This window comes from Typopeltis vanoorti, chromosome 9 (genome assembly GCF_054136105.1).
Source record: "Typopeltis vanoorti isolate ZY-2024b chromosome 9, IOZ_Tvanoo_1.0, whole genome shotgun sequence".
Lineage (NCBI taxonomy): Eukaryota > Metazoa > Arthropoda > Arachnida > Uropygi > Thelyphonidae > Typopeltis > Typopeltis vanoorti.
Genome location: NC_143557.1, coordinates 143,214,048 through 143,241,247, shown reverse-complemented (window position 1 = coordinate 143,241,247; position 27,200 = coordinate 143,214,048). Strand labels below are relative to the sequence as shown.

General features: G+C 36.1%; 1 protein-coding gene across 2 annotated transcripts in view; it reads right to left on the bottom strand.

Moving 5' to 3' along the window:
• LOC150103645 (nuclear envelope phosphatase-regulatory subunit 1-like) overlaps positions 1-27,200 on the bottom strand; it is a 110,106-nt gene that overhangs the window by 17,100 nt on the left and 65,806 nt on the right. For both annotated transcript variants that reach the window (XM_090397717.1, XM_090397716.1), the window contains exons 3-4: positions 17,169-17,242; positions 8,390-8,499 (exon numbers count right to left, since the gene is read on the bottom strand). In XM_090397717.1, coding sequence (XP_090253843.1) covers positions 8,390-8,499; positions 17,169-17,242 — 184 coding nt within the window. The remainder of the gene's footprint in view (positions 1-8,389; positions 8,500-17,168; positions 17,243-27,200) is intronic.

Genomic DNA, 27,200 nt, shown 5'->3' with positions numbered 1-27,200 from the left:
ACCCAGAGGAAGACCAAGATATAGGTGGATTGATACGGTACAAAGTGCCTTAGACTCAAGGGGTGTACAGGATATGACAGTACTACATGAAAAAATTACATCATTACTAACTTCCTATCTACAATTTTATTCCAAATCAGTCTGTTACTTGTCAAGACTCCAACATTATCAGATCTTATATTTCTATCGTCTAAGGCACTTTGTACCGTATCAATCCACCTATATCTTGGTCTTCCTCTGGGTCGTTTTCCTGCCAACCTGGCAGAGAACACTTGTTTTGCTAATCTTTCCTCACCCATTCTATTTAAGTGACCATACCATCTGAGATTAGCTCTGCTAACGCATTCCTGGATGCTGACAATGTCAAGTTCTTTCCTAATATCCTCATTTTTAATATGATATTGCCATTGATGCCATCTGTTCATGCCTCTAATCTTTCTCAGGACTCTCATATCTGCGGTCTCTAGTCTTTGGTCAAGTGTTTTACTTCTGACCCAGCTCTCATCTCAGATCCATAAGTTAAAATTGGTTTGAACACAGTCTTGTATACAGCTAATTTAGTGTTCCGACTAATTTCTTTCTTATTCCATATGAATTTATTCAATTGACTTCCCACGATACCAGCTTTGCTGATTGTGTTGTCTATTTCTATATTTAGTTTACCATCTTCAGTAAAAATTGTGCCTAAGTAGCTGAAATGTTTTACTTGTTCCACAGGTTCTCCATTCACAACACAGTTGACATTTTCAATGATTCTGCCTATTTTCATTGTCTTTGTCTTTTTATTGCTGACCTTCATACAATATCTATTACAACAGCTATTCAATTTAGTCAGAGAATCTTGCAGACTTGTAGCGGATTTATTTAGAAGTATAACATCATCCGCATAAAGCAAAGAGCTGACATTAACATCTCCAATTTTGATATCAGGTTTAATACCACATTCCTTCATAATGTGATCCATATAGATAATGAATAACAGAGGGGATAATGTACATCCTTGTCTCACACCAGATTTAACATTAAACCATCTTCCTGTACTTCCTTCAATTCTAACTGCTGACTCACAACTCAAATAAAGACTAAGTATTGCTTGATATAATGCCCCATTGACACCATATAACTGTAGCGTATTGAATAGCTTCTCTATTGGCACCTTGTCATATGCCTTTTCCAAATCGACAAAACTTAAATACAGATCTTTGTTATATTCCCATGCTTTCTCGACTATTTGTCGTAAAGTGAAGATCTGATCCTGACAGCCTCTATTTGGCCTGAATCCAGCTTGTTCTTCACCAAGCTTTTCTTCCACAATTCTTTTCAACCGTTTCTCAAGTATACTTGCATAGATCTTGCCAGGAACACTCAGTAGGGAAATACTTCTGTAATTCTCACATTCAGTTTTATTTCCCTTTTTATATATGGGTACTATGAGAGCTCTACTCCAATCAACGGGAATTCGTCCCTCTGTCCAGGCTTTCTGAACTATGCAGTGCAGCCAATGTAAGAATCTTATACCACCATACTTCAGCATTTCTGGTCGAATATCATCTACTCCTGCTGCCTTTCCACATTTCAAGCCTTTGATGGCTTTTTCTACTTCAAGTATGGATATGTATTCCTGACTGCATGCCTGGTCAGTGTTTTTTATCACTGTGCTGTCATCACTGCTTGTTTCATTTAGCAGTTTTTCAAAGTAATTACTCCATACATCAAGGATATCTTTTTCTCCTGTTTTCATTTCACCTTTATCATCTCTAATTCCTTTTACAGCACTCTTTCCTCCATTCCTAAGCTTCTTCAACAACCTCCAGAATATTTTGCCACCTTCTTGATATTTATTTTCTATATTCTTGCCAAAGTCCTCCCATGACTTTTGTTTAGCTAGTTTTACACACTGTTTAGCTTTCTTACATTTGTCTCTGTATTCTGTAAGAGTAAAAGCTGACTTATTTGCCAGGAACTTTTGATATGCTTTCTTCTTTTCCTTCACTGCCTCTTTAACTTCCTGTGTCCACCAGGGAGTTCTGATTTTTTTATCCTTGCACACAACCTCACCACATGCCTCTCTGGCAGAATCAATCAATGTTTCCTTCAGAGTTTGCCACTGAATCTCCAAGGTTTGATTTCTGTTCTCAAACTCTTTCATTTTCTTTTCAATAATATTTCTGTATTTTAGTCTACAGTTCACATCTGAGAGCTGCTCAACTTTTATTCACTTTAAAACTTTCTTACATGTTATTCTTTTCAATATGAAATTCAATTTTATCCTGCTCAAAACTAAATAGTGATCACTTCCAATTTCAAATCCTCTGTACACTCTGGTGTCCTGCACCAGGGAGAAAACATCACTATCAACAATAACATAGTCAATGAGACTTTTCTTATTCCTTGCCTCTTCTCTCCATGTGAATTTGTGCACATTTTTATGTTGGAACATGGTGATAGTAATAACCAGTCCATGTCCTGAGCAGAAATCCAACAGATATTTGCCATTATTATTCGCTTTGCTCTTTTCTCCAAATTTTCCCAAAATATTTTTGTATGTCTCACAATCATTTCCTACTCTACTATTTAGATCCCCAACAAGGACCAACTTTTCCTTTTTCATTGTGTCAGTTGCTTTTTTAAAGCCTCAAAAAATTCCTCCACTTCTACCTTAGTAGAACCTTCTGTGGAACCATAGGCACAAATAAGTCTCATTGTCCAGTTCCCCATTCTCATATTTGCCCACATTACTCTACTTGAGACTGACTGCCGTTCAAGAAGATTAGCCTCGTATTTTGTGTTGAATACTATGGCTACTCCTTTTCCTTGATTGTCATTGCCTGAATATAACATTTTGTATTTATTGCTCAGAAAGATCTTACCAGTTTTGGTCTTTTTTGTTTCAGTCACCCCTATTATGTCGATCTGGTACTTATCTAATTCCTCAGCTAGCTCCATTTCTTTGCCATTCAGGCTTCTTACGTTGATAGTACCGATCTTTAACTCTGGTGATGTTGAGTTGGGGTTTGTTTTCAGATTTGTGCAGCCTGCATTTAAATCATAATGTATTGGCATAGAGAGAGAGAGAGAGAGCAGAAGAAGCAAGATGAAGTGTAGTGTCAACTTGAATTCCTGGATGATCTGAATTTATGCTATGCAACTGATGTTCAACGTCAAAATTGACTAGGATTTATTTTTTCTGTGAAAGCCAGAGTGAAAGTAGTAATAAACATGCAGAAAAGTTATCACAGTGCATAGAATAATGAAGTTAATGCTATTCTCAAAGTCATCTCAGATTGCTAATACATAAGATGGTATTGATGAAATCTAAATGAAAACAAAATTGACAGGAATCAGACAAATTAAACTTGCCAAGAAATTATATTCTTTCTTTAATCCTTTATCCAAGCATGAGCAAATAAAAGTTTGCCCATGACGTATATTCAGGACTAGGCATCTTGTGTGTATGTGTACACACACACACACACACTATTGACCTCTCATCAAATTGCCTCAATATCCAATAATGAACAAGCATACCATTTCACATGTTCAAGGTGCCTTTATTGTAAGATGCTTTTAATATATGATATAAGAGTCCTGTGTACCTCTTGCCTTAGTTGATATACAAGAGGTTGGTTAATGTTTTGTGTTATTCTTGAGTTGTATCCATTTGGTAAAGCTGTTTAATAGTTTACAGTTCTTGTTTAAGATATCCCTCAGATGAACAAATTTTATGTGCTCCAGACTTAGCATCCAGTATTTGGAGTGCACAAAATATGTTGCTTCAAAGGATTTCTAAAACAGCAATCAGAAATTATCAAAACAAATAGCTTTACTAAATGGATACAATCCAAGAATAACAGAAAATAATTAACAACTAATCTATATAACAACCACAACAAGAAGTCGACAGGACTCCTATACTATATATTAAAGGCATCTATAATATATAATAATCAAGAAGGAACTTAACATTGTTAGCATTCAAGAATGTTTGAGCAGAGCTAATCTAAGGTGATATAGTCAGTTAAATAGAATGGTTAGCAAAACAATGTTAAGATGGGAGGGAAATGATCCAGAAAAAAGTGACTAAGGTATAGGTGGACTGGTGCAGTTAGAAGTGTCCTAGGAGAGAGAGAAAGAGAGAGAGAGAGAAATACAAGAATTGACAATACTGGAGTAGTGATAATCATCATCAAATTCCTGACATGTACAAGAAATGATAGTACTACATGAAAAACATACATCATTACTAACCTCCTATCTACAATTTCCCTCCAAATCAATCTGTTACCCTCAAGACTCCAACATTACCAGATCTTATATTTCTCTCTTCTAAAGGCAATTTTTACTGTATCAATCCACCTACATCTCGGTCTTTTTCCTGTCAACCTGGCAGAAAACATTTGTTTTGCTAATCTCTTCTATCCCATTCTGTTTAAGTGACTAAACATTCTGGATGCTAACAATGTAAAGTTCTTTCCTATCATCCTTGTTTTTAATATGAATTGCCATTGATGCCATCTGTTCACACCCCTAATCTTCCTCAGGACTCTCATATCTGTGATTTCTAGTCTTTGGTCAAGTGTTTTATTTCTAACCCAGCTCTCGGATCCATAAGTTAAAATTAGTTTGAACACTGTCTTGTATACAGCAAATTTGGTGTTTTTACTAATTTCTCTCTTATTCCATATAAATTTATTCAGTTGACTTCCTACCATACCAGATTTGTTGATTCTGTTGTCTATTTCCATATTTAATTTACCATCTTTGCTAAAAATTGTGCCTAAGTAACTGAAATGTTTTACTTGTTCTACAGGTTCTCCATTCATAATGCAGATTATATTTTCATTTTTTCTTGTTATTTCTGACCTTCATACCATATCTATTACAACACTTATTCATTTTTGGCAGGGAATCTTGCAGACGTGTACCGGATTTATTTAGAAGTATAACATCTTCCGCATTAAGTAAAGAGCTGAGATTAACATCTCCAATTTTGATATAAGGTTTAATACACTTTCCTTCATAATGTGATCCATATAGATAATGAATAACAGAGAAATAATGTGCATGTTATTCCTTATCTGACACCAGATTTAACGGTGAGCACTGTTAGCTTAGTGGCTATGCACTTCGCTACCATATGCCTGGGGAAAGAGTGTCCTAGATTTGATTCCCTTCGACGACAACGTGAGGAGCTTAAAGATCTTTCTCAGCCATTGGCAAGTTAGCCAGTCTTGGGTGTGGGCAGCAGGGTGTTTACCCCATTTTTCTGGTATTTTTCATCCCGCAAGCAGGTAAACCAGCCCCGTGAACACACAGGATACAGTCATAAGATATAGTATTTAATCCCTCATTAGGAGGGCTTAACCACCGTTCCTCTACCACCTAAGGGGTGGTAGAGGAACGGTGGGAACCCCACACGAATAAATAAAAACCAGATTTAACATTAAACCATCTTCCTGTACTTCCTTCAAATTACTGCTGACTTAAAACACAAAGACTAAGTATTGCTGGTTACAATGTCCCATTGACACCATACAACTGAAGCATTTTGAAATAACTTTTCTCTTGGCACCTTGTCATATCCCTCTTCCAGATCTACCAAACTTAAATACAGATCTTTGTTATATTTCCATGATTTCTCTACTATCTGTCATAAAATGAAAACCACATCCTGACAGCCTCTATTTGAACTGAATCCAGCTTGTTCTTCATCGAGCTTCCCTCCCACAATCGTTCTCAACAGTTTCTCAAGTATTCTTGTATAAATCTTATGGGAACACTCAGTAATGAAATGTCTTGTTAATTCTCACATCGGTTTTATTTCCCTTTTTATATGTGGGTACTATGAGAGCTCTATTCTAATCATCAGAAATCTGTCCCTCTATCCAGGCCTTCTGAACTATGCAGTGCACCATAAGACTTTTATACCTCCATACTCGAGCATTTCTAGTAAAATATCATCTACTCCAGCGAGCTTTCCACATTCCAGGCTTTTGATAGCTTTTTAACTTCAAGTATGGACATGTATTCCTGATTGCATCTGCTGAGTGTTTTTTTACTACTGTGTTGTCATTGATAGTTTCGTTTAGCAATTTTTCAAAGTAATTACTCCGTACCAAGGATATCTTTTTCTCCAGTTTTAATGTCTCCTTTATCATCTCTAATTCCTTTTACAGCACTCTTTCCCCCATTTCTGAGCTTTTTCAACATACAATATCTTGCCACCTTGATATTTATTTTCTATGTTCTTACCAAAATCTTCCCATGACTTTTGTTTAGCTAGCTAAACACAATGTTTAGCTTTCTTACGTTTGTCTCTGTGTTCTCTAAGAGCACAAGCTGACTTACTTGCCAGGAACTTTTGATATGCTTTCTTCTTTTCCTTCACTGCCTCTTTAACTTCCTGTGTCATAGAGTTCTGATTTTTCTGACCTTGCATACAACCTCACCACATGCCTCTCTGGCTGAATCAATCAGTGTTTTCTTCAGTGCTTGCAACTGAATCTCCAAGGTTTGATTCCTGTTCTCAAACACCCTTTCATTTTTTTGAATAATGTTTGTGTATTTTAGTCTACAATTCACAGCTGAGAGCTGCAACTTTTATTTGCTTTAAAACTTTCTTAAAAGTTCTTCTTTTCAATATGAAATTCAATTTTATCCTGCTCAAGACTAAATGGTGATTACTCTCAATTCCAAATCCTCTGTACACTACACTCTAGTGTCCTGCATCAGTGAGAAAACATTAATATCAACAATAACAGTCAAGGAGACTGACTTTTCTTATTCCTTGCTTCTACTCTCCATGTGAATTTGTGTGCATTTTTATGTTAGAATAGTGTGTTAGTAATAACCAGTCTATGTCCAGAGTAGTAATCCAACAGATATTTGCCATTATTAGCTTTGCTCTTTTCTCCAAATTTGCCCAAAATATATTTAGATGTCTGACAATTATTTCCTACTCTGCTATTTAAATCCCCAACAAGGACCAACTTTTCCTTTTTCATTATGTCAGTTGCTTTCTCTAAAGCCTCAAAAAATTCCTCACCTTCTACCTTAGTAGAATCTTCTGTGGGACCACAGGCACAAATAAGTCTCACTGTTCAGTTCCCCATTCTGATATTTGCCCACATCACTCTACTTGACATCGCCCGCCATCCAAGAAGATTAGCCTCGTATTTAGTGTTGAATACTATACTTATCCCTTCTTTTCCATAATTGTTATTGCTTGAATATATCATTTTGTATTATATTTTATATTATTGTTCAGAATAAAAGTGACAGATTAATTTGAAGGAAACTTGTTTCAAGTAGATTAGTAATAATGTAAATTTAATAGTGGGATACTATCATAGCACCTGTATACATCATAGGAATATGATGATAGTTCCTTTCTTTCAATCACTGATGAAATTCCTGTAAGCCTGAATACAGTAAAAGGTCACTTATTTAAGTTGAAGCAAAAACCTCCTGAAGGGCACACGAAACTAGTAGAGAAGTGCAGCATTAATAGTTTATCAAAAAATTTTATACCAGATCTCTAAAGAATTATTATTATTACATGATACCTCAAGGGAGTCCACAGACTCATCGAGGGAGGGGCACCTACTCTACAACTCTGTCTCCATCTAATTCTCCTCCAACTACAATCATCATCTACCATCCACCATCATTACCACTAGTATTTTCACAGACAATCACAAACATCCATGCCCATGGTGGATTTCGAACTTGCAGCCTTTTGGGTGGAGAGTGGATACGCTAACCACTCACCAACTAGGCCAGCAAACATGGAACTTTTTCAAGCCACTTCAGGTCTCCAATAAGCAAGGTGGTAGTTGAAATTCATCTCTCACACTAAAGGCAATCACAAACATCGATGCCCACAGCAGGATTTGAAAATGCAGCCTGTTGGGCAGAGAGCGGGTATGCTAACCACTCAGCAAACTGAGCCAGCAATTGATGTACTAAAGAAATCTCATCTAAAAACTAGATTAAATGCCATTCATGTAATTACAGATGAAAAAGTGATTTGAAATTAGTATTTATTGTATGACATTTCTCAGACACCAGCCAACATAAGCAGCTATAACTACTGTTAAAGCATGATACAATTTGACAAGATTAACTCTTCCCCCATCCCACAAAAAAAATCTTCTTTATTTCATTCTCTTCTTATATAATCAGGATTTTTAATTTAGAATTTAATTTTTCATATTATTCATAACCCCATTTAACAGATGGCAAATTCATTAACATTTCTATAATGAACAATATCAGTATTAGTATTAATAATAATGCTCAATTTGAAAAAAATTAACTTGCAGTTAAATGTTGGAATACAATTAATTGAATTATGAGTCAACAATTAAACAGCAATTGTAAAGGATACATAGATGGTGCTACCACCCTCTTGTGAATGCCCATGAGAAAAAGGATAACTAGAATAACACTACTAATAGTGAAGAACATGTGGTTCATTAATGACTGGAGAAAACTCACCTGGACAAAAAAACAATTCTCCATTTATATGCAAAACAAAATATTTTAAGTAAATTAAGTACATTACAGTTAAATGAAGTCAGAGATAACAGATCAGAGCTATACTACTACAGTGAATTAAGTCATTTATATATCAGATTTTCTACCTGATGAGGTGTTTGATCCTATTATCACATAGCTTCTTACAATCTGATCCATGGCTTTTGGATTTGTAGGTATTGATGGGAATAATATGCAGAACTGAGAGGAACTGTTATTTTGGTAATAGGCTCAAGCAATGATGCGACAGTAATTGCTTTAATCATGTGGTGTAAAAGTGTTTTGGTGGGCTGCTGATGTAGTTCTAAGAACTATATTTTTCTAGTATATATATCTAGTTTTAAGAATTAAATATGTTATTGAAAGACTACAAGATGGCTAGATAAATAAGATTAGAAGGTAGGTCGGAGTGCTGTGAAAGAATTTTACTGCAATAATATGGACTGAAACAAGCATAAAGAAATAGAAATAAAAATTTCTTGGGCTGCTTAGGACCAATACTTAACAAATGTAAAAGCTAAAATAAGAGGGAGAAATACTATACTTTGTCAATGTTTAGATGAAAACTATATTAGTAACAGATTAAATTAACATTACTACAGAATGTTTTTTCTTCCTGGCTATAATGTATTTTGCACTTTGTAACCAAGCCGAAAAACTATGTATATCATGTGTAGAATCCCTACTTTTGACTTCTCATTCAAGGTTTCCTTGCCCCATTTAGTAACATTCATCAGCTGTATCTACCAGTCTTCAATCTCTTAAAACTAATCAGAATTCTTTGCCTTCCTCTCAACGAGACTCAATCAGTTATCCAAATAGTGAAGTCATCTTAGGTGACCTTAATGTCCCAAACTACAACTGGCTTCCCTTTTCCAACACTGATGCTAAGTGGGATAAGATGCAGAAGTTTTTGCTCTAAGCAGTTACCTAACACAAATTACGAAGGGAGGCTGGAAAGTTCTGATAAACACATCATCATCAAATTCCTGCCATGTACCCTCAAGGGGTGTACAGGATATGATAGTAATACATGAAAAAAATTACATCATTAATTTCCTATCTACAATTTTCCTCCAAATCAGTCTGTTACTTGTCAAGACTAACATTATCAGATATTATATTTCTATCATCTAAAGCACTTTGTACCGTATCAATCCACCTATATCTTGGTCTTCCTCTGGGTCGTTTTGCTGCCAACCTGGCAGAGAACACTTCTTTTGCTAATCTTTCCTCGCCCATTCTGTTTAAGTGACCATACCACCTGAGATTAGCTCTGCTAACACATTCCTTGATGCTGACGATGTCAAGTTCTTTCCTAATATCCTCGTTTTTAATATGATATTGCCATTGATGCCATCTGTTCACGCCTATAATCTTTCTCAGGACTCTGCCTGTGGTCTCTAGTCTTTGGTCAAGTGTTTTAATTCTGACCCAACTCTCAGATCCATAAGTTAAAACTGGTTTGAACACCGCCTTGTATACAGCTAATTTAGTGTTCCGACTAATTTCTCTCTTATTCCATATGAATTTATTCAATTGACTTCCTACCATACCAGCTTTGCTGATTGTGTTGTCTATTTCTATATTTAATTTACCATCTTCAGTAAAAATCGTGCCTAAATAGCTGAAATGTTTTACTTGTTCCACAGGTTCTCCATTCACAACACAGTTGACATTTTCAATGATTCTGCCTATTTTCATTGTCTTTGTCTTTTTATTGCTGACCTTCATAACATATCTATTACAACAGCTATTCAATTTAGTCAGAGGATCTTGCAGACTTGTAGCAGATATATTTAGAAGTATAACATCGTCTGCATAAAGCAAAGAGATGACATTAACATCTACAATTTTGATATCATGTTTAATACCACTTTCCTTCATAATGTGATCCATATAGATAATGAATAACAGAGGGGATAATGTACATCCTTGTCTCACACCAGATTTAACATTAAACCATCTTCCTGTACTTCCTTCAATTCTAACTGCTGACTTACAACTCAAATAAAGACTAAGTATTGCTTGATATAATGCCCCATTGACACCATATAACTGCAGCGTATTGAATAGCTTCTCTCTTGGCACCTTGTCATATGCCTTTTCCAAATCGACAAAACTTGAATACAGATCTTTGTTATATTCCCATGCTTTCTCGACTATTTGTCGTAAAGTGAAGATCTGATCCTGACAACCTCTATTTGGCCTGAATCCAGCTTGTTCTTCACCAAGCTTTTCTTCCACAATTCTTCTCAACCGTTTCTCAAGTATACTTGCATAGATCTTGGAACACTCAGTAGGGAAATACCTCTAATTCTCACATGCAGTTTTATTTCTCTTTTTATATATGGGTACTATGAGAGCTCTACTCCAATCATCGGGAATTCGTCCCTCTGTCCAGGCTTTCTGAACTATGCAGTGCAGCCACTGTAAGACTCTTATACCACCATACTTCAGCATTTCTGGTCGAATATCATCTACTCCTGCTGCCTTTCCACATTTCAAGCCTTTGATGGCTTTTTCTACTTCAAGTATAGATATGTATTCCTGACTGCATGCCTGGTCAGTGTTTTTTATCACTGTGCTGTCATCACTGCTTGTTTCATTTAGCAGTTTTTAAAAGTAATTACTCCATACTTCAAGGATATCTTTTTCTCCCTTTTTCATGTTACCTTTATCATCTCTAATTCCTTTTACAGCACTCTTTCCTCCATTCTTAAGCTTCTTCAACAACCTCCAGAATATTTTGCCACCTTCTTGATATTTATTTTCTATATTCTTGCCAAAGTCCTCCCATGACTTTTGTTTAGCTAGTTTTACACAGTGTTTAGCATTCTTGCATTTGTCTCTATATTCTCTAAGAGCACAAGCTGACTTATTTGACAAGAACTTTTGATATGCTTTCTTCTTTTCCTTCACTGCCTGTTTAACTTCCTGTGTCCACCAGGGAGTTCTGATTTTTTTATCCTTACAGAAAACCTCATCACATGCCTCTCTGGCAGAATCAATCAATGTTTTCTTCAGAGTTTGCCACTGAATCTCCAAGGTTTGATTCCTGTTCTCAAACTCTTTCATTTTTTCTTCAATAATCTTTGTGTATTTTAGTCTACAGTTCACATCTGAGAGCTGCTCAATGTTTATTCGCTTTAAAACTTTCTTACATGTTATTCTTTTCAATATTAAATTCAATTTTATCCTGCTCAAGACTAAATAGTAATCACTTCCAATTTCAAATCCTCTGTACACTCTGGTGTCCTGCACCAGGGAGAAAACATGACTATCAACAATAACATAGTCAATGAGACTTTTCTTATTCCTAGCCTCTTCTCTCCATGTGAATTTGTGCACATTTTTATGTTGGAACATGATGTTAATAATAACCAGTCCATGTCCTGAGCAGAAATCCAACAGATATTTGCCATTATTATTAGCTTTGTTCTTTTCTCCAAATTTTCCCAAAATATTTTTGTATGTCTCACAATCATTTCCTACTCTGCTATTTAGATCCCCAACAAGGACCAACCTTTCATTTTTCATTGTGTCTGTTGCTTTTTCTAAAGCCTCAAAAAACTCCACTTCTACCTTAGTAGAACCGTCTGTGGGACCATAGGCACAAATAAGTCTCATTGTCCAGTTCCCCATTCTCATATTTGCCCACATTACTCTACTTGAGACTGACTGCCATTCAAGAAGATTAGCCTCGTATTTTGTGTTGAATACTATGGCTACTCCTTCTTTTCCTTGATTGTCATTGCCTGAATATAACATTTTGTATTTATTGCTCAGAAAGATCTCACCAGTTTTGGCCTTTTTTGTTTCAGTCACTCCTATTATGTCGATCTGGTACTTATCTAATTCCTCAGCTAGCTCCATTTCTTTGCCATTCAGGCTTCTTACGTTGATAGTACCGATCTTTAACTCTGGTGATGTTGAGTTGGGGGTGTGTTTTCAGATTTGTTCCAGTAGCTGACTTTTCGCTGTTTGCCCTGGTTCCCTGGCGAAAACAACGGTGGCCTTTTTAACCGGGTGACGCCCCAGCCGGCATTAAATTCTGTCATGCTGTACCATCATTTTTTATTTTGGTTTAACCAATAAGAATACAATTTGGTCGGCTAAATCCCAAATTGCCAGCCCATCCTCGTTTGTTCAGTATCCAAGTAGATACCCAACAGGGTGCACCACGAGAAGGTGAGGATTGGACATTAGGTCAGAAGCTCTGGTCGGTTCTCCGCATTCCGTTAAAGGCTATGTGGAGGTCTCCTCTCAGTTATACAGCTTTGACCCTTAGAACAAAAATTATATTAAAGCAACTGATAACCATAAGAAAGAACATATATCCCCTCATATATCTGCTTTCTGAATTCCTGATAATCCTCTTCAATCTCCCAATACTTGATGTTTTTCAGGCCAAATAACAGGAGGGAAAAATGATAGTGGGAGGATGACAAATCAATGATGATGGTAGAAAGGTGACAGAGGAAGAAAACTGAATATCATCCATATATCTATATTGCAGTTGCTGATGTAAAAATTGGGGAAGACAAACTGGAGGTGCTCAACATACTGAGAAATATCAACATGAATACAGTGGGACTAAATGGCATGTTGGCCTGTGTGCTATGCAAATGTACAGAAGAACTGACAGTACTTCTGTCAGAATTTAAGGGAAACAGCTACACCATGATACTGTTGGACTTGCAAAGCCATCTGTCAAAATATCACATAGAAAACTATTACAACAGTTTGGCAAATGGGAAATGATATGAAGTTGGTAGCATAGATAGGTGGAGGTAGCTAACGAGACAGACAGCCAGGGAATAGCATATGGTGTAGAAGAATCTAGGAGGATGAGAGTGACTAGTGGAGTGCCTCAAGGCTCTGTACTAGGGCCACCACTCTTTCATTTGTATGTTAATGATAAAGGGAATGATTTAAGGGACAGGGGGATATACAGTTGTTTCCTGGTGATGCAAAATGAGGAGGAAAATAGTTGATAAAGGTAATGTAGATATCCTGCAAGATGATTTAAATAAATTGACTTTTTGGACAAAGGATAATGGTTGTCAATTTACTGTTGCGAAATGTAAGATTGTGAACTTTGGGTTGAAAAGATTACATAATGTGTATGACATTGATAATACTGGATTGTATAAAACTGATGAGGCCAGGAACTTGAGGGTAATGGTAGAGAGAGAGTGCTGAAGTACAGACAGCACAATGCAAAAGTTGGCAAAACAGCTCAAGGAATTACATTAATGTTGAAAAAAAAAAAAAAAAAAAACAAGTGAATATAGGGAAGATATTATCCCTGTTTATAAGGCTGTGATTCAGCCACATGGACTATCATGTACAGATTTGATCATCTTGGTTTCTTGGGAAGCAGGAGATGGATAAATGAATAAAGAAATGAATGAGGAAAAATCCAGAGATAAATAACCAAGCTGGTCTGTGAAATGCTCCTTATAAAGATAAGTTGAGAAAGTGTGTGGATTGCAAAGTTTAGTTGACAGATTGAAAAAAGGGAAACATGAAGAGAAACTTAGTTACAAAAAAAATTTCAACATGTGACAAATAGAGAGCTAGGAGTCATGCCTGGAGGTTGTAGGAGTGTAGTTAGTAAGGGTATGGACTAGATTTTTTGCTTGGAGAGAGTGGTGTATGAGTGGAATGGATTGCCTCAACTAGCTGCGAATGCCTGGAGAGTGAATTAGTTTAAGGAGTGGTCTGATAGGTATTGTGTATGTGTACAGAGGTTAGCGGTGGGTTACCCACATCGAGTCTTCTCACTCCATGATAACTGTGATGAGTCTTCTGAGTTAGAAGACTCATCACAGGAGACCAACACTAACTTCTGTATATACACGATACCTATCATGGGAGACACCCATATAATAATATTTGTTGACCATTTTATTACTTTTCAAAAAGGTCAACAAATACTCTACCTATGGTGGGATAGAATCTTTGTTATTTGTATTCTAGTAGCAAGGCTTATACGTTGGTCATACATAACTGGTAATTAGTTTACGGAATTAACAACGCATATAAAGTATATTAATTAAAGGTAACTTTAATAAATAACTTCTATATTTCAGCAACGTCACGTTGCCATCTTCAGGAACATAAAGATATGGTATGTGCACGCAGGCACTAACAAAAGCAAATGATGAAGAAAGCAAGAAACTAATATTGTTCCTAAAGTCCTAATGGTGCCCTCTGGTGGGCTAATTTGGTTGACTTGGCAGTTGGGCTGAAGTTCTCAAAAAGTAAGTCTCCCAAATTTGGGGTAGTTTCATGCACCCAAATTTGTTGAGGTTAGGAACGTTTTTTAGAGCTGCTGAAGATTCCTTGAATAATCTCTCGTATTTAAACTTGCTGTGGTGTATTATTTTTGTTTTCTTCCAACGAATTCTATGGTGGGTATCTAAGGCATGGTCTGCCAGCCCAGAGCGGCTGTACTGGTGAAACCGGATGTAGTCTTTGTGTTCAGAAATCCTGATATTTGTTGTTCTGCCTGTTTGGCCAAAGTAGGACAATTTGCAGCTGCAAGGGACCTGGTATACACCAGGTAGGTCTAGGGGAAGTGGTTGGTCTTTGGTAGAGCAGATAAGGGATGCCAACTTTTTATATGGTCTGTAACAGGAAGTAAGGTCATATTTTCTGAGGATATTGGTTATTTTCTCAGAGGTGCCCTGGATGTAGGGGATGGTGATAGATTTGGTGTAATCTTTATTGTGGAGGGGGGGAGGGGGGGGGGTCGTGGTTTACTGGTTTGGGTATTTTTTGGGGGTTATAGCCATTGGCTAAGAAAGTCTTGTGGATGTGGTTTAGTTAGGGCCTTGTCATCTGAGCAGATTAATTTTGCCCTGTTATATAGTGTTTTTATAACCCCATATTATTGTGAGGGGGGGGGGGATTGCTGGTGAATGTATCTGCCAGTATGGGTGGGTTTTCTGTAAACAGAGAAAACCAAAGATCCATCAAGCTGGCGGGTGATTAAAGTGTCTAGGAAGGGGAGGGTGTTGTTTTCCTCTTTTTCTAAGGTGAACTGGACTCTGGGGTGTTGGTTGTTTAAGTGTGTTAGGAAGGAGTGGAGTGAGTCTGAGCCATGTGGCCAAATAGCGAACACATCATCCACATAACGAAGCCAAATAGTGGGTTTTTGTGCAGCGGAGTTTAAGGCTTTCTCTTCATAAAGAAAGTGGTGAACCCATGGCTGTCCCCTCTATCTGTTTGTAGAACTTTCCTTGCCAAACGAAATAGCCTGAGTTCATTGTGAACTGAAATAGGGCTGAGATATCAGGAGGAAACTTGGCTTGGATGAGCTCTAGGGTTTCTTTGAGTGGGACATTAGTGAATAGGGAGGAGATGTCAAAACTGATCATTATGTCAGTGTGTTGGAGTGAGAGGTTTTCTACACTGGCTTTAAAGTGGGCTGAGTGTTTTATGTGTGATGGTGTGTTGCCAGTACAGTGTGTGAGCGTTTTGGCTAAATATTTGGCTAATTTATATGTGGGGGAATCAATGCCATCCACTATGGGATGTAATGGCACATTGAAGATGGCAACGTGACGTTGCTGAAATATAGAAGTTATTTATTAAAGTTACCTTTAATTAATATACTTTATATGCGTTGTTAATTCCGTAAACTAATTACCAGTTGTTATTTGTATATTATGTTGTTCCACTTCCTTTGACATAGGCAAAAATTCTATTATTAAAGATCAAGTTATTTAATGCGAGTCTTCCATTTTACTTTTAATAGGATGTGGACTTGCTTTTCCAATTAAAATAAAAAAAAAAAAGCTAAAGTACTAAAGAAGTATAACCTTCACACTATACGTAAACTATACTTCAAACCAGCAACCCTGATCCACAAAAATTACAAATTCCATCACATCCTGTAATATATGAAGCACCCTGTGACTATTAGGTATACTAGAGACAGACAGGAAGATCCATTAAGATCAGCATCAGAAAACAAATGTAAAGAAACACATCTGCTACCATCACTGTGTCAAGCTAGACCTGGAAAACCATGCTTTGGACATCCCTTTTCACAGGATGGAAGAAAACCAGTGTTCTATATAGAATGCGGAGGGGCTATTTTATTTGAGTTGTCAATGGTTATGAAACACTCTCCTAACATCAACAATTTTGTGGAATGAAAAGCTTGCACCAACAATTAAAGTGGCTAAGCTCAAGCTTTGGCTGAATAAGCCATTATATAATGGCTCTGATATTCTGTTCCGAATTCAAATCCAGGTCTTTCCAAGCTTATATAACACAGCTTTTAGTTTGATTCTGCAACTATAAATTGTAGATAAAAATCTATATATTGAAGCAGAATATTTAGGGCTCAAATTTTAAGACTGCCTAATTACCAAATTTTGTTCAATTCTATTTTAGCTAGTGACGAATTATTAAAAAAAGCGAGGCTTTTTTCATATATTAAATCACATTGGCATTTTGTGTACATAGAAAATAGAAAAACTTTATTAAACTCCTACTCAGCAAACCTATAATTCTGATACAGTTTTCCTTTCTGCTGCAAATGGTCTGAATAAAGCAAAACCTAAAATAGCTTGACAAATTTGATAAATAAAGTGCAAATAAGAATAACTTACCTGAGATGTCTGAGGATCCATTAACCACTGCCATGCTCCCAATGCAGTGCATGTGGAACTCACAACTAATATCACTGTAAAATAACAATGATTTTTATATAATGAACAATTTGTATAAATTACCTAGTCCTATGCTAACTACACTTGCTCTAAAGCTCTCCATGTTCAGTTACCCAAGGAAATCCTGCATATAAAAAATTTTCCAATATTTAAAAATCACTGACAAAACAGCTTTTAATGATTAAATATTTCCACTGACATTTATCTTTTCACAGATGTAAGCTTGATTCTCAACTTTTTCTGCAGACATTAACTACACACAACACTTTTTTCTTTTTTATGCATAAGATGAAATTCTCAGCCTGTGTTAGGATGAAGACATGTTCCATAAGCTGTCAAAAACATCTTATCTGATCAAAAAAAAAAAAAAAAAAAATCATATTTTCTGCAATCAACACAAATGAAGCTCAAATCAATCCTATTTCACATTAAGCTATTAGATCTCCACTGTTAATAATATTCCCTGAGACTTAAAATCACATCACTTGCTATCAGCAGTCCAAGATTAGTTGTTACACCAACAATCTGATAAGCATATCAACTCTATAACAATGGAAAACCTACTTGTAACTAAGATTAAAGACACTTGACATAATGCAACATGTCAATAATGAAGGTAAACAGTAATTATAGAAATGGTGTAACTTCACAGAAAAATAGCCTAATCAACCCTTTCTATGAACTGCATTAATGAGTATATTTACACATTAATGTAATTAATACACACGCAATTTCTGTAAAGTTTGTTTGCCCACATAAATACAATAAATGCACTCTAGGTTGTGGAATTTTAATAAGTATTTGGGATAGTTCACAGCGAAGAATTTATGGAGACACAATCACATGTATTAGAGCAATTACTTATAATTAAGAAAATAACACTCAATGTTTCATCAACCTCTATATCAAAATCATCATCAGGAAAACATACATATGTTTTCTTGATGATCACAAAACATGAGATACATGACACTACACAAAAGTAAGATAAATCCAAATGCTTTGTTAACAAAGTATTTAGATTTATAATATATATATATACACACACACTCAAAAATATAAATTAATAAAATAATTTTTTTATACATATCGTCAGAAAAAAAACTTTAAATAAATAAAAATAAAGTTTTATAGCAGAACTACATTAAACATATCTCTACAGTCCTCTTATATTGCAATTTTCTTGTGTTTGGATTCTGCCATGTTCAGAACCACAAGGAGTATTTCCTTTATGCCAGATAACTTGAGATTTGTGTAAAGAATAGCAATCATTCATCAGTATTTCTATACCTATTATTATTTCCTCCAGACTTCATCTGACTGCAATATACTGTATATTCTTCCAACTTCTAACTGACTATCTCCATAAGAGGCCACCCCCTCATACCATCCACTCTAGGAACTCTAGTTTCCTGCTCAGAGAACAATCTCCCAAGATGCCTATATCCTTTTATGTTCAAATACAGTCCATGTCTTGCATACAGCTCATATCCTTAAATTCACTCCAAGCATCAACATATTCCAGACCTCTCTTTCAACACATTCTTTCCATCACTTCACTCTTTTCATTCTAATGTAGGATTTCTCAAAGCATGGTCAGCAGCCTGCTAATGGGCTAGTGGTTTTCTCTGGTGGGCCATATGATAATATTTATCGGGTCATTTTTTTTTATCCTATTTCATAAATTTTCAAATAGAGTTCAGATACACTATATTAAAAATCCTATTAATCAAATATTCTTTCTCATAATTCAGTCAACTTCAATATAACAATACAGTAGTACACTGCATTACGATGCATCAACATTTTGTGATGATCTGCTCATATGACAGATTGAGCAGTGTCCATTTAAATGACACTACATTTGCTCATATGGTGCTTTCAGGGATATGACGTATCCATGAATCAACAGATTCATTCTGATTAGACAATGATAGACACTGATCGATTCAGCCAGAGAGGCATGTGATGAGGTTGTCTGTAAGGATAGAAAAATCAGAACTCCATGGTGGACACAGGAAGTTAACGAGGCAGTAAAAGAAAAGAAGAAAGCATATCAAAAGGTCCTGACATAAGTCAGCTAGTGCTCTTAGAGAATACAGAGACAAATGTAAGAAAGCTAAACACTGTATAACACTAGCTAAACAAAAGTCATGGGAGGACTTTGGTAAGAACATAGTAAATAGATATAAAGAAGGTGGCAAGATATTCTGGAGGTTGTTGAAGAAGCTCAGAGGATGAAGGAGTGCTGTAAACGGAATTAGAGATGATAAAGATGGCATGAAAACAGGAGAAAAAGATATCCTTGAAGTATGGAATAATTACTTCGAACAATTGCTAAATGAAACAAACAGTGATGAGTTTTTTTTACCACAGTGACAAGCAGCACAGTGGTAAAAAAACACTGACCAGGCATTTAGTGAGGAATACATATCCATACTTTAAGTAGAAAAAGATCAAAAGCCTGAAATGTGGAAAGGCAGCAGGAGTAGATGATATTCGAACAGAAATGCTTAAGTATTCAGGTATAAAGTCTGACAGTGGTTGCACTGCATAGTTCAGAAGGCCTGGACAGAGAGACTATTTCCAGATAATTGGAGTAGAGCTCTCGTAGTACCCACATATAAAAAGGGAAATAAAACTGAATGTGAAAATTACAGAAGAATTTCATTACTGATTGTTCCTGGTATGATATATATGCAAGTATATTTGAGAAACGGTTCAGAAGGATTGTGGAAGAGAAGCTTGGTGAAAAACAAGCTGGCTTCGGGCCAAATAGAGGCTGTCAGGATCAGATCTTCACTTTATGACAAACAGCTGAAAAATCATGAGAATATAACAAAGATCTGTATTTAAGTTTTGTCGATCTGGAAAAGGCATATGACAAGGTGCCAAGAGAGAAGCTATTCAATATGCTACAGTTATAAGGTGTCAATGGGAAATTATATCAAGCAATACTTAGTCTTTATTTGAGTTGTAAGTCAGCAGTTTGAAGGAAGTACAGGAAGATGGTTTAATGTTAAATCTGGTGTCAGACAAGGATGTACATTATCCCCCTCTCTTATTCATTATCTATATGAATCACATTATGAAGGAGAGTGGTATTAAACACCTAACAGGCCATTATGGATAAAATACACATTTTCATATGCTTCGTACCCATCATATATTTCAATGTAATATCATGGTATTACAATTTTAACATGCATTTTGCATCCATGATAACCTTGACACCTGTAGATGTCTTGGCCTGTAGCATGGTTAAACCTGATATCAAATTTGGAGATGTTAATATCTGCTCTTTATATGAATGATGTTATACTTCTAAATAAATCCGCTACAATTCTGCAAGATTTCCTGACTAAAGTGAATAACTTCTTTTTTTTTTTTTTTTTAATGGATAAAATAAAGGGTCTGGCTACTACTGACGAGCCTCAATAAAGTCTAAACCGGTCTGGGTATTGGCCCTTCCCTTACTACATAGCATTATACATGTCTGCAAGGAGATGTGCTTTGCATTATGGGAGATACTGAGACAAGGAGTAATGAGAGCTTGGTCCACCTTTACTACGAGTTGCCTCAGTCTTGAAGATACTTCAGGCGCAAACTTTGTTTGCTTACACTTGGATAAAGGATTAAACTAAATTTATTATTAAAGTGAATAACTGTTATAATAGATATGGTATGAAGGTCAGCATTAAACAGACAAAGACAATGAAAATAGGCAGAAACATTGAAAATATCAACTGCATTCTGAATGGAGAACCTATAGACTATGTGAAACATTTCAGCTACTTAGGCACAATTTTTAGTGAAGATGGTAAATTAAATATGGAAATAGACAACAGAATCAACAAAGCTGGTATGGTAGGAAGTCAACTAAATAAAGTTATATGGAATAAGAGAGAGACATTAACCAAAACACTAAATTAGCTGTATACAAGACAGTATCATCATCAAATTCCTGCCATGTACCCTTAAGGGGGTGTACAGAATATGATAGTACTACATGAAAAAAATTACATCATTACTACCTTCCTATCTACAATTTTCCTCCAAATCAGTCTCTTACTAGTCAAGACTCCAACATTATCAGATATTATCTTTCTATTGTCTAAGGCACTTTGTACCGTATCAATCCACATATATCTTGGTCTTCCTCTGGGTCGTTTTGCTGCCAACCTGGCAGAGAACACTTCTTTTGCTAATCTTTCATCACCCATTCTGTTTAAGTCACCATACCACCTGAGATTAGCTCTGCTAAAGCATTCCTGGATGTTGACAATGTCAAGTTCTTTCCTAATATCCTCGTTTTTAATATGATATCGCCATTGATGCCTTCCGTTCACGCCTATAATCTTTCTCAGGACTCTCATATTTGCGGTCTCTAGTCTTTGATCAAGTATTTTACTTCTGCCCCAGCTCTCAGATCCATAAGTTAAAACTGGTTTGAACACCGCCTTGTATACAGTTAATTTAGTGTTCCGACTAATTTCTCTCTTAATCCATATGAATTTATTCAATTGACTTCCTACCATACCAGCTTTGTTGATTCTGTTGTCTATTTCCACGTTTAATTTACCATCTTCACTAAAAATTGTTCCTAAGTAGCTGAAATGTTTTACTTGTTCCACAGGTTCTCCACTCACAACACAGTTGACATTTTCAATGATTCTGCCTATTTTCATTGTCTTTGTCTTTTTATTGCTGACCTTCATACAATATCTATTACAACATTATTCAATTTAGTCAGAGAATCTTGCAGACTTGTAGCGGATTTATTTAGAAGTATAACATCATCCGCATAAAGCTTTCCTTCATAATGTGATCCATATAGAAAATGAACAACAGAGGGGATAACGTACATCCTTATCTGACATCAGATTTAACATTAAACCATCTTCCTTTACTTCCTTCAATTCTAACTGCTGACTAACAACTCAAATAAAGACTAAGTATTGCCTGATAAAATGCCCCATTGACACCATATAACTGCAGCGTATTGAATAGCTTCTCTCTTGGCACCTTGTCATATGCCTTTTCCAAATCGACAAAACTTAAATACAGATCTTTGTTATATTCCCATGCTTTCTCGACTATTTGTCGTAAAGTGAAGATCTGACAGCCTCTATTTGGCCTGAATCTAGCTTGTTCTTCACCAAGCTTTTCTTCCACAATTCTTCTCAACCGTTTCTCAAGTAGACTTGCATAGATCTTGCCAGGAACACTCAGTAATGAAATTCTTTTGTAATTTTCACATTCAGTTTTATTTCCCTTTTTATATATGGGTACTACGAGCGCTCTACTCCAATCAACGGGAATTCGTCCCTCTGTCCAGGCTTTCTGAACTATGCAGTGCAGCCACTGTAAGACTCTTATACCACCATACTTCAGCATTTCTGGTCGAATATCATCTACTCCTGCTGCCTTTCCACATTTCAAGCCTTTGATGGCTTTTACTACTTCAAGTATTGATATGTATTCCTGACTGCATGCCTGGTCAGTGTTTTTTTTTTTTTTTATCACAGTGCTGTCATCATTGCTTGTTTCATTTAGCAGTTTTTCAAAGTAATTACTCCATACTTCAAGGATATTTTTTTCTCCCGTTTTCATGTCACCTTTATCATCTCTAACTCCTTTTACAGCACTCTTTCCTCCATTCCTAAGCTTCTTCAATAACCTCCAGAATATCTTATCACCTGCTTGATATTTATTTTCTATGTTCTTGCCAAAGTACTCCCATGACTTTTGTTTAGCTAGTTTTGCACAGAGTTTAGCTTTCTTACATTTGTCTCTGTATTCTCTAAGAGCACAAGCTGACTTATTTACCAGGAACCTTTGATATGCTTTCTTCATTTCCTTCACTGCCTCTTTAACTTCCTGTGTCCACCATGGAGTTCTAATTTTTCTATCCTTGCAGACAACTTCACCACATACCTCTCTAGCTGAATCAATCAGGGCTTTCTTCAAGACTTGGCACTGAATCTCCAAGATTTGATTCCTGTTCTCAAACTCTTTCGTTTTTTTTCCAATAATCTTTGTGTATTTTAGTCTACAGTTCACATATGAGAGCTGCTCAACTTTTATTCGCTTTAAAACTTTCTTACATATTATTCTTTTCAATGTGAAATTCTATTTTATCCTGCTCAAGACTAAATAGTGATCATTCCAATTTCAAATCCTCTGTACACTCTGGTGTCCTGCACCAGGGAGAAAACATCACTATCAACAATAACATAGTCAATGAGACTTTTCTTATTCCTTGCCTCTTCTCTCCATGTGAATTTGTGCACATTTTTATGTTGGAACATGGTGTTAGTAATAACTAGTCCATGTCCTGAGCAGAAATTCAACAAATATTTATTATTATTATTAGCTTTGCTCTTTTCTCCAAATTTTCCCAAAATATTTTTGTATGTCTCACAATCATTTCTTACTCTGCTATTTAGATCCCCTCCCCAACAAGGACCAACTTTTCCTTGTTCATTGTGTCAGTTGCTTTTTCTAAAGCCTCAAAAAATTCCTCCCCTTCTACCTTAGTAGAATCTTCTGTAGGACCATAGGCACAAATAAGTCTCATTGTCCAGTTCCCCATTCTCATATTTGCCGAAATCACTCTACTTGAGACTGACTGCCATTCAAGAAGATTAACCTCGTATTTTGTGTTGAATACTATGGCTACTCCTTCTTTTCCTTGATTGTCATTGCCTGAATATAACATTTTGTATTTATTGCTCAGAAAGAGTTCACCAGTTTTGGTCTTTTTTGTTCCAGTCACCCCTATTATGTCGATCTGGTACTTATCTAATTCCTCAGCTAGCTCCATTTCTCTGCCATTCAGGCTTCTTATGTTGATAGTACCAATCTTTAACTCTGGTGATGTTGAGTTGGGGGTATGTTTTCAGATTTGTTCCAGTAGCTGATTTTTCGCTGGTCACTCTTGTTCCCTGGCAAAAACAACGGGGGCCTTGTTTAACTGGGCAACGCCCCAGCCGGCATGAAATTTTGTCATGCTGTACCATCATTTTTTATATTGGTTTAACCAATAAGAATACAATTTGGTCGGCTAAATCTCAAATTGCCAGTCCATCCTCGTTCGTTCAGTATCCAAGTAGATACCCAACAGGATGCACCATGAGAAGGTGAGGATTGGACATTAGGTCAAAAGCCCTGGTCGGTTCTCCGCATTCCTTTAAAGGCTATGTGGAGGTCTCCTCTTAGTTACACAGCTTTGACCCTTAAGCACCCCTTACAAGACAGTATTCAAGACAATTTTAACTTATGGATCTGAGAGCTAGGTCAGAGGTAAAACTCTTGACCAAAGCCTAGAGACTGCAGATATGAGAGTCTGAAAAAAAGATTAGGGGCATGAACAGATGGCATCAATGGCAATATCATATTAAGGATATTAGGAAAAAACTTAACATTGTCAATATCTAGGAATTTGTTAGCAGAGCTAATCTCAGGTGGTATGGTCACTTAAACAGAATGGAAGAGGAAAGATTAGCAAAAAAAGTGTTTTTTTTTTTGGCAGGAAAAAGACCTAGAGGAAGACGAAGATATAGGTGAATTGATATAGAAAAAACTGCCTTAGAAGATAGAAATATAAGATCTCATAATGTTGGAGTCTTGACTGGTAACAGACTGATTTTGAGGAAAATTGTAGATAGGAAGTTAGTAATGATGTAAGCTCTCAAGCAGTACATCAGGAATTTGACGATGATGATGAATCAATAGATGGCAGTTTTCATGAACTGTTTGTTTACGGCATTATTGTTCACAGCTAGGGTAACCAATTCTCCAGTATTTCCCAGAAACTCCCGTATTTTAGCTAATTTTTTTGAATCTTCAAATACTCCCGTATTTGTCATAATCAATCACTGTCGTTAATTTTTCAATGTATATTATAACCGCCAAATACAATTTGACACTAATATCGATAGTTTGGAAAATTCTAATCGATACAATTCTGTTCTGGCCAATGAATATACGTGGGTGTTCTGGCAAAGATGTTATATCGTTGCGTTGATCTTGTAACCTTTGGGCCATTTTAATAATCGATACCCATTCGGAATAATCAAATGATTGGTAACGATTTTCGGTATACACTTCTGGATTTTGTTTGTCTATTTCATATCTTGTGTTCTTATATGCCGTTGTGTCTGCATTCATTCTCAAAGTATTTTCAGTATCCTTGATTATCGAGTGCCATAGTGTATTTTCGTGATGGTGAAACAGAAAGTAAGAATGTAAAAAGACAATCAAAAAATGAAATGTAAATATTTGTATATTTTAAATATAAACCATCCTATCAATTAATGTAGGATTCATGTCCCAAAAATTTCGGTAAAATTTGTCGTGACCCAATCTGCCTTATTTTCATGTTCAAAAGTTGGTTACCCTATTCACAGCATTTCTGTATTTTCTATATGCTTTATCATTTTTGCTGTGAATTATAAACTGTTTATAACTATCATTTACTTTATTATTGTTAATATCATCAGATAAAATTAAAAAATAAGGATGATGTTGCTTCCAGTGAAGAGGCTGAATAAACCTATTACATACTAAGGGTCAAACTGATTAAATTTAGTGAAGATGGACACTGTGATAAGCTGCAGGCTAAACTAGTATAACAGCAGTAGTTAAAAAGACCGTTCTTAGTGAAGTGAAAAGTGGTAACCTAGTTAACACTAGGTTAACTGTCATGTTTACTGAAGTGTTAACTACAGTAAACATGACAATCTTATTGCAGAAATGCAAAAACTTCTAATGGAGTATACTGGTGATAACACTGGTTAGCATGTTCCCTTAAGTCAAGCTATTTTAATAACTTTTTTATTTGTGAAAATTCTAATTTTAATTTGCATATCTTCTTCTTCCCTTTAGGTATAAGGCCTAGTGGCCTGTTATGGAGCTATCTTTAGCCCTTCTAAGCCGTACCCATCCCGAGGATAAGGTGGCTAGCCCTATGCCTCCCGGTGTGTTCACAGGGCCGGTTTGCCTGCTTGCGGGAGGAAAAACCCTGGGGAGATAAACTGGGGAGAAAAACTCTGCAGTGCATGCCCAAGACCGTCTAACTTGGCTATGTCAGAGAAAGATCCTTAAGCTCCTCACGTCAATGACGGGAATCGAACCAAGGGCACTCCTTTCCCAGGCACATAGTTGCGAAGCGCATAGCCACTGCATATCTGACATAAATAAATGCTTTATTTATGTCATTTACTGCACATGACTGCTAAAAAAATGTTATTAATTCATTACTTGCATTTACTAGTGAGGGGAAAAAAACAAAGAAACAGTGATCCACTATACAACAGCAGTGGTTTGAAACCTAACGTGTCATGTGGCCAAGGTATGCCTGCATGCATAATATTGAGTGGGCAATTCAATCTCCACTGCTAGCCAATCACAGATATCCAGCCCAAGGCTATCAATAATTTTAAGCATCATCCAGTGAAGTCATGGCTAACAAGCGCCACCACCTCAGTCCTTAACACAATATTTTTAATGCCTGAAATAGTATGGTTTCTACGGTCAATTTTCTTGAGTTTACAGAATGAAAAACCTGAAGTTTCGGAAGAGAAAAAAAAATCCACTCACCTGTGCCAGAGATTGACTAACTAGGGAACTGGTTGAAAAAAGGCTTAGAAAAGATTCCTGTCAGCGACTAGAATCAAACTTAGGACATTCTTTCTTCAGAATCTAGCACTGAGGAATGCCAACATCATTTCCACTGACAAGCTCTTTTTATGTGGATAAGGTTTGATATCAATTATTAGTAATTTTATTATAACTTTAGAGACAATTTAGACTGAGTAAACTGTGATTGAGTGTGTTGCATTTGCATTTAGAAAGTTTTCTTTGTTTGAAGTACTTTTTGGTCAAACAGAAAAACTGAAATGGCACAACTGACTTTGGAATAATGATTTAGAATACGGAATAACAATTTAGAAATGTTAAATTCTTTAT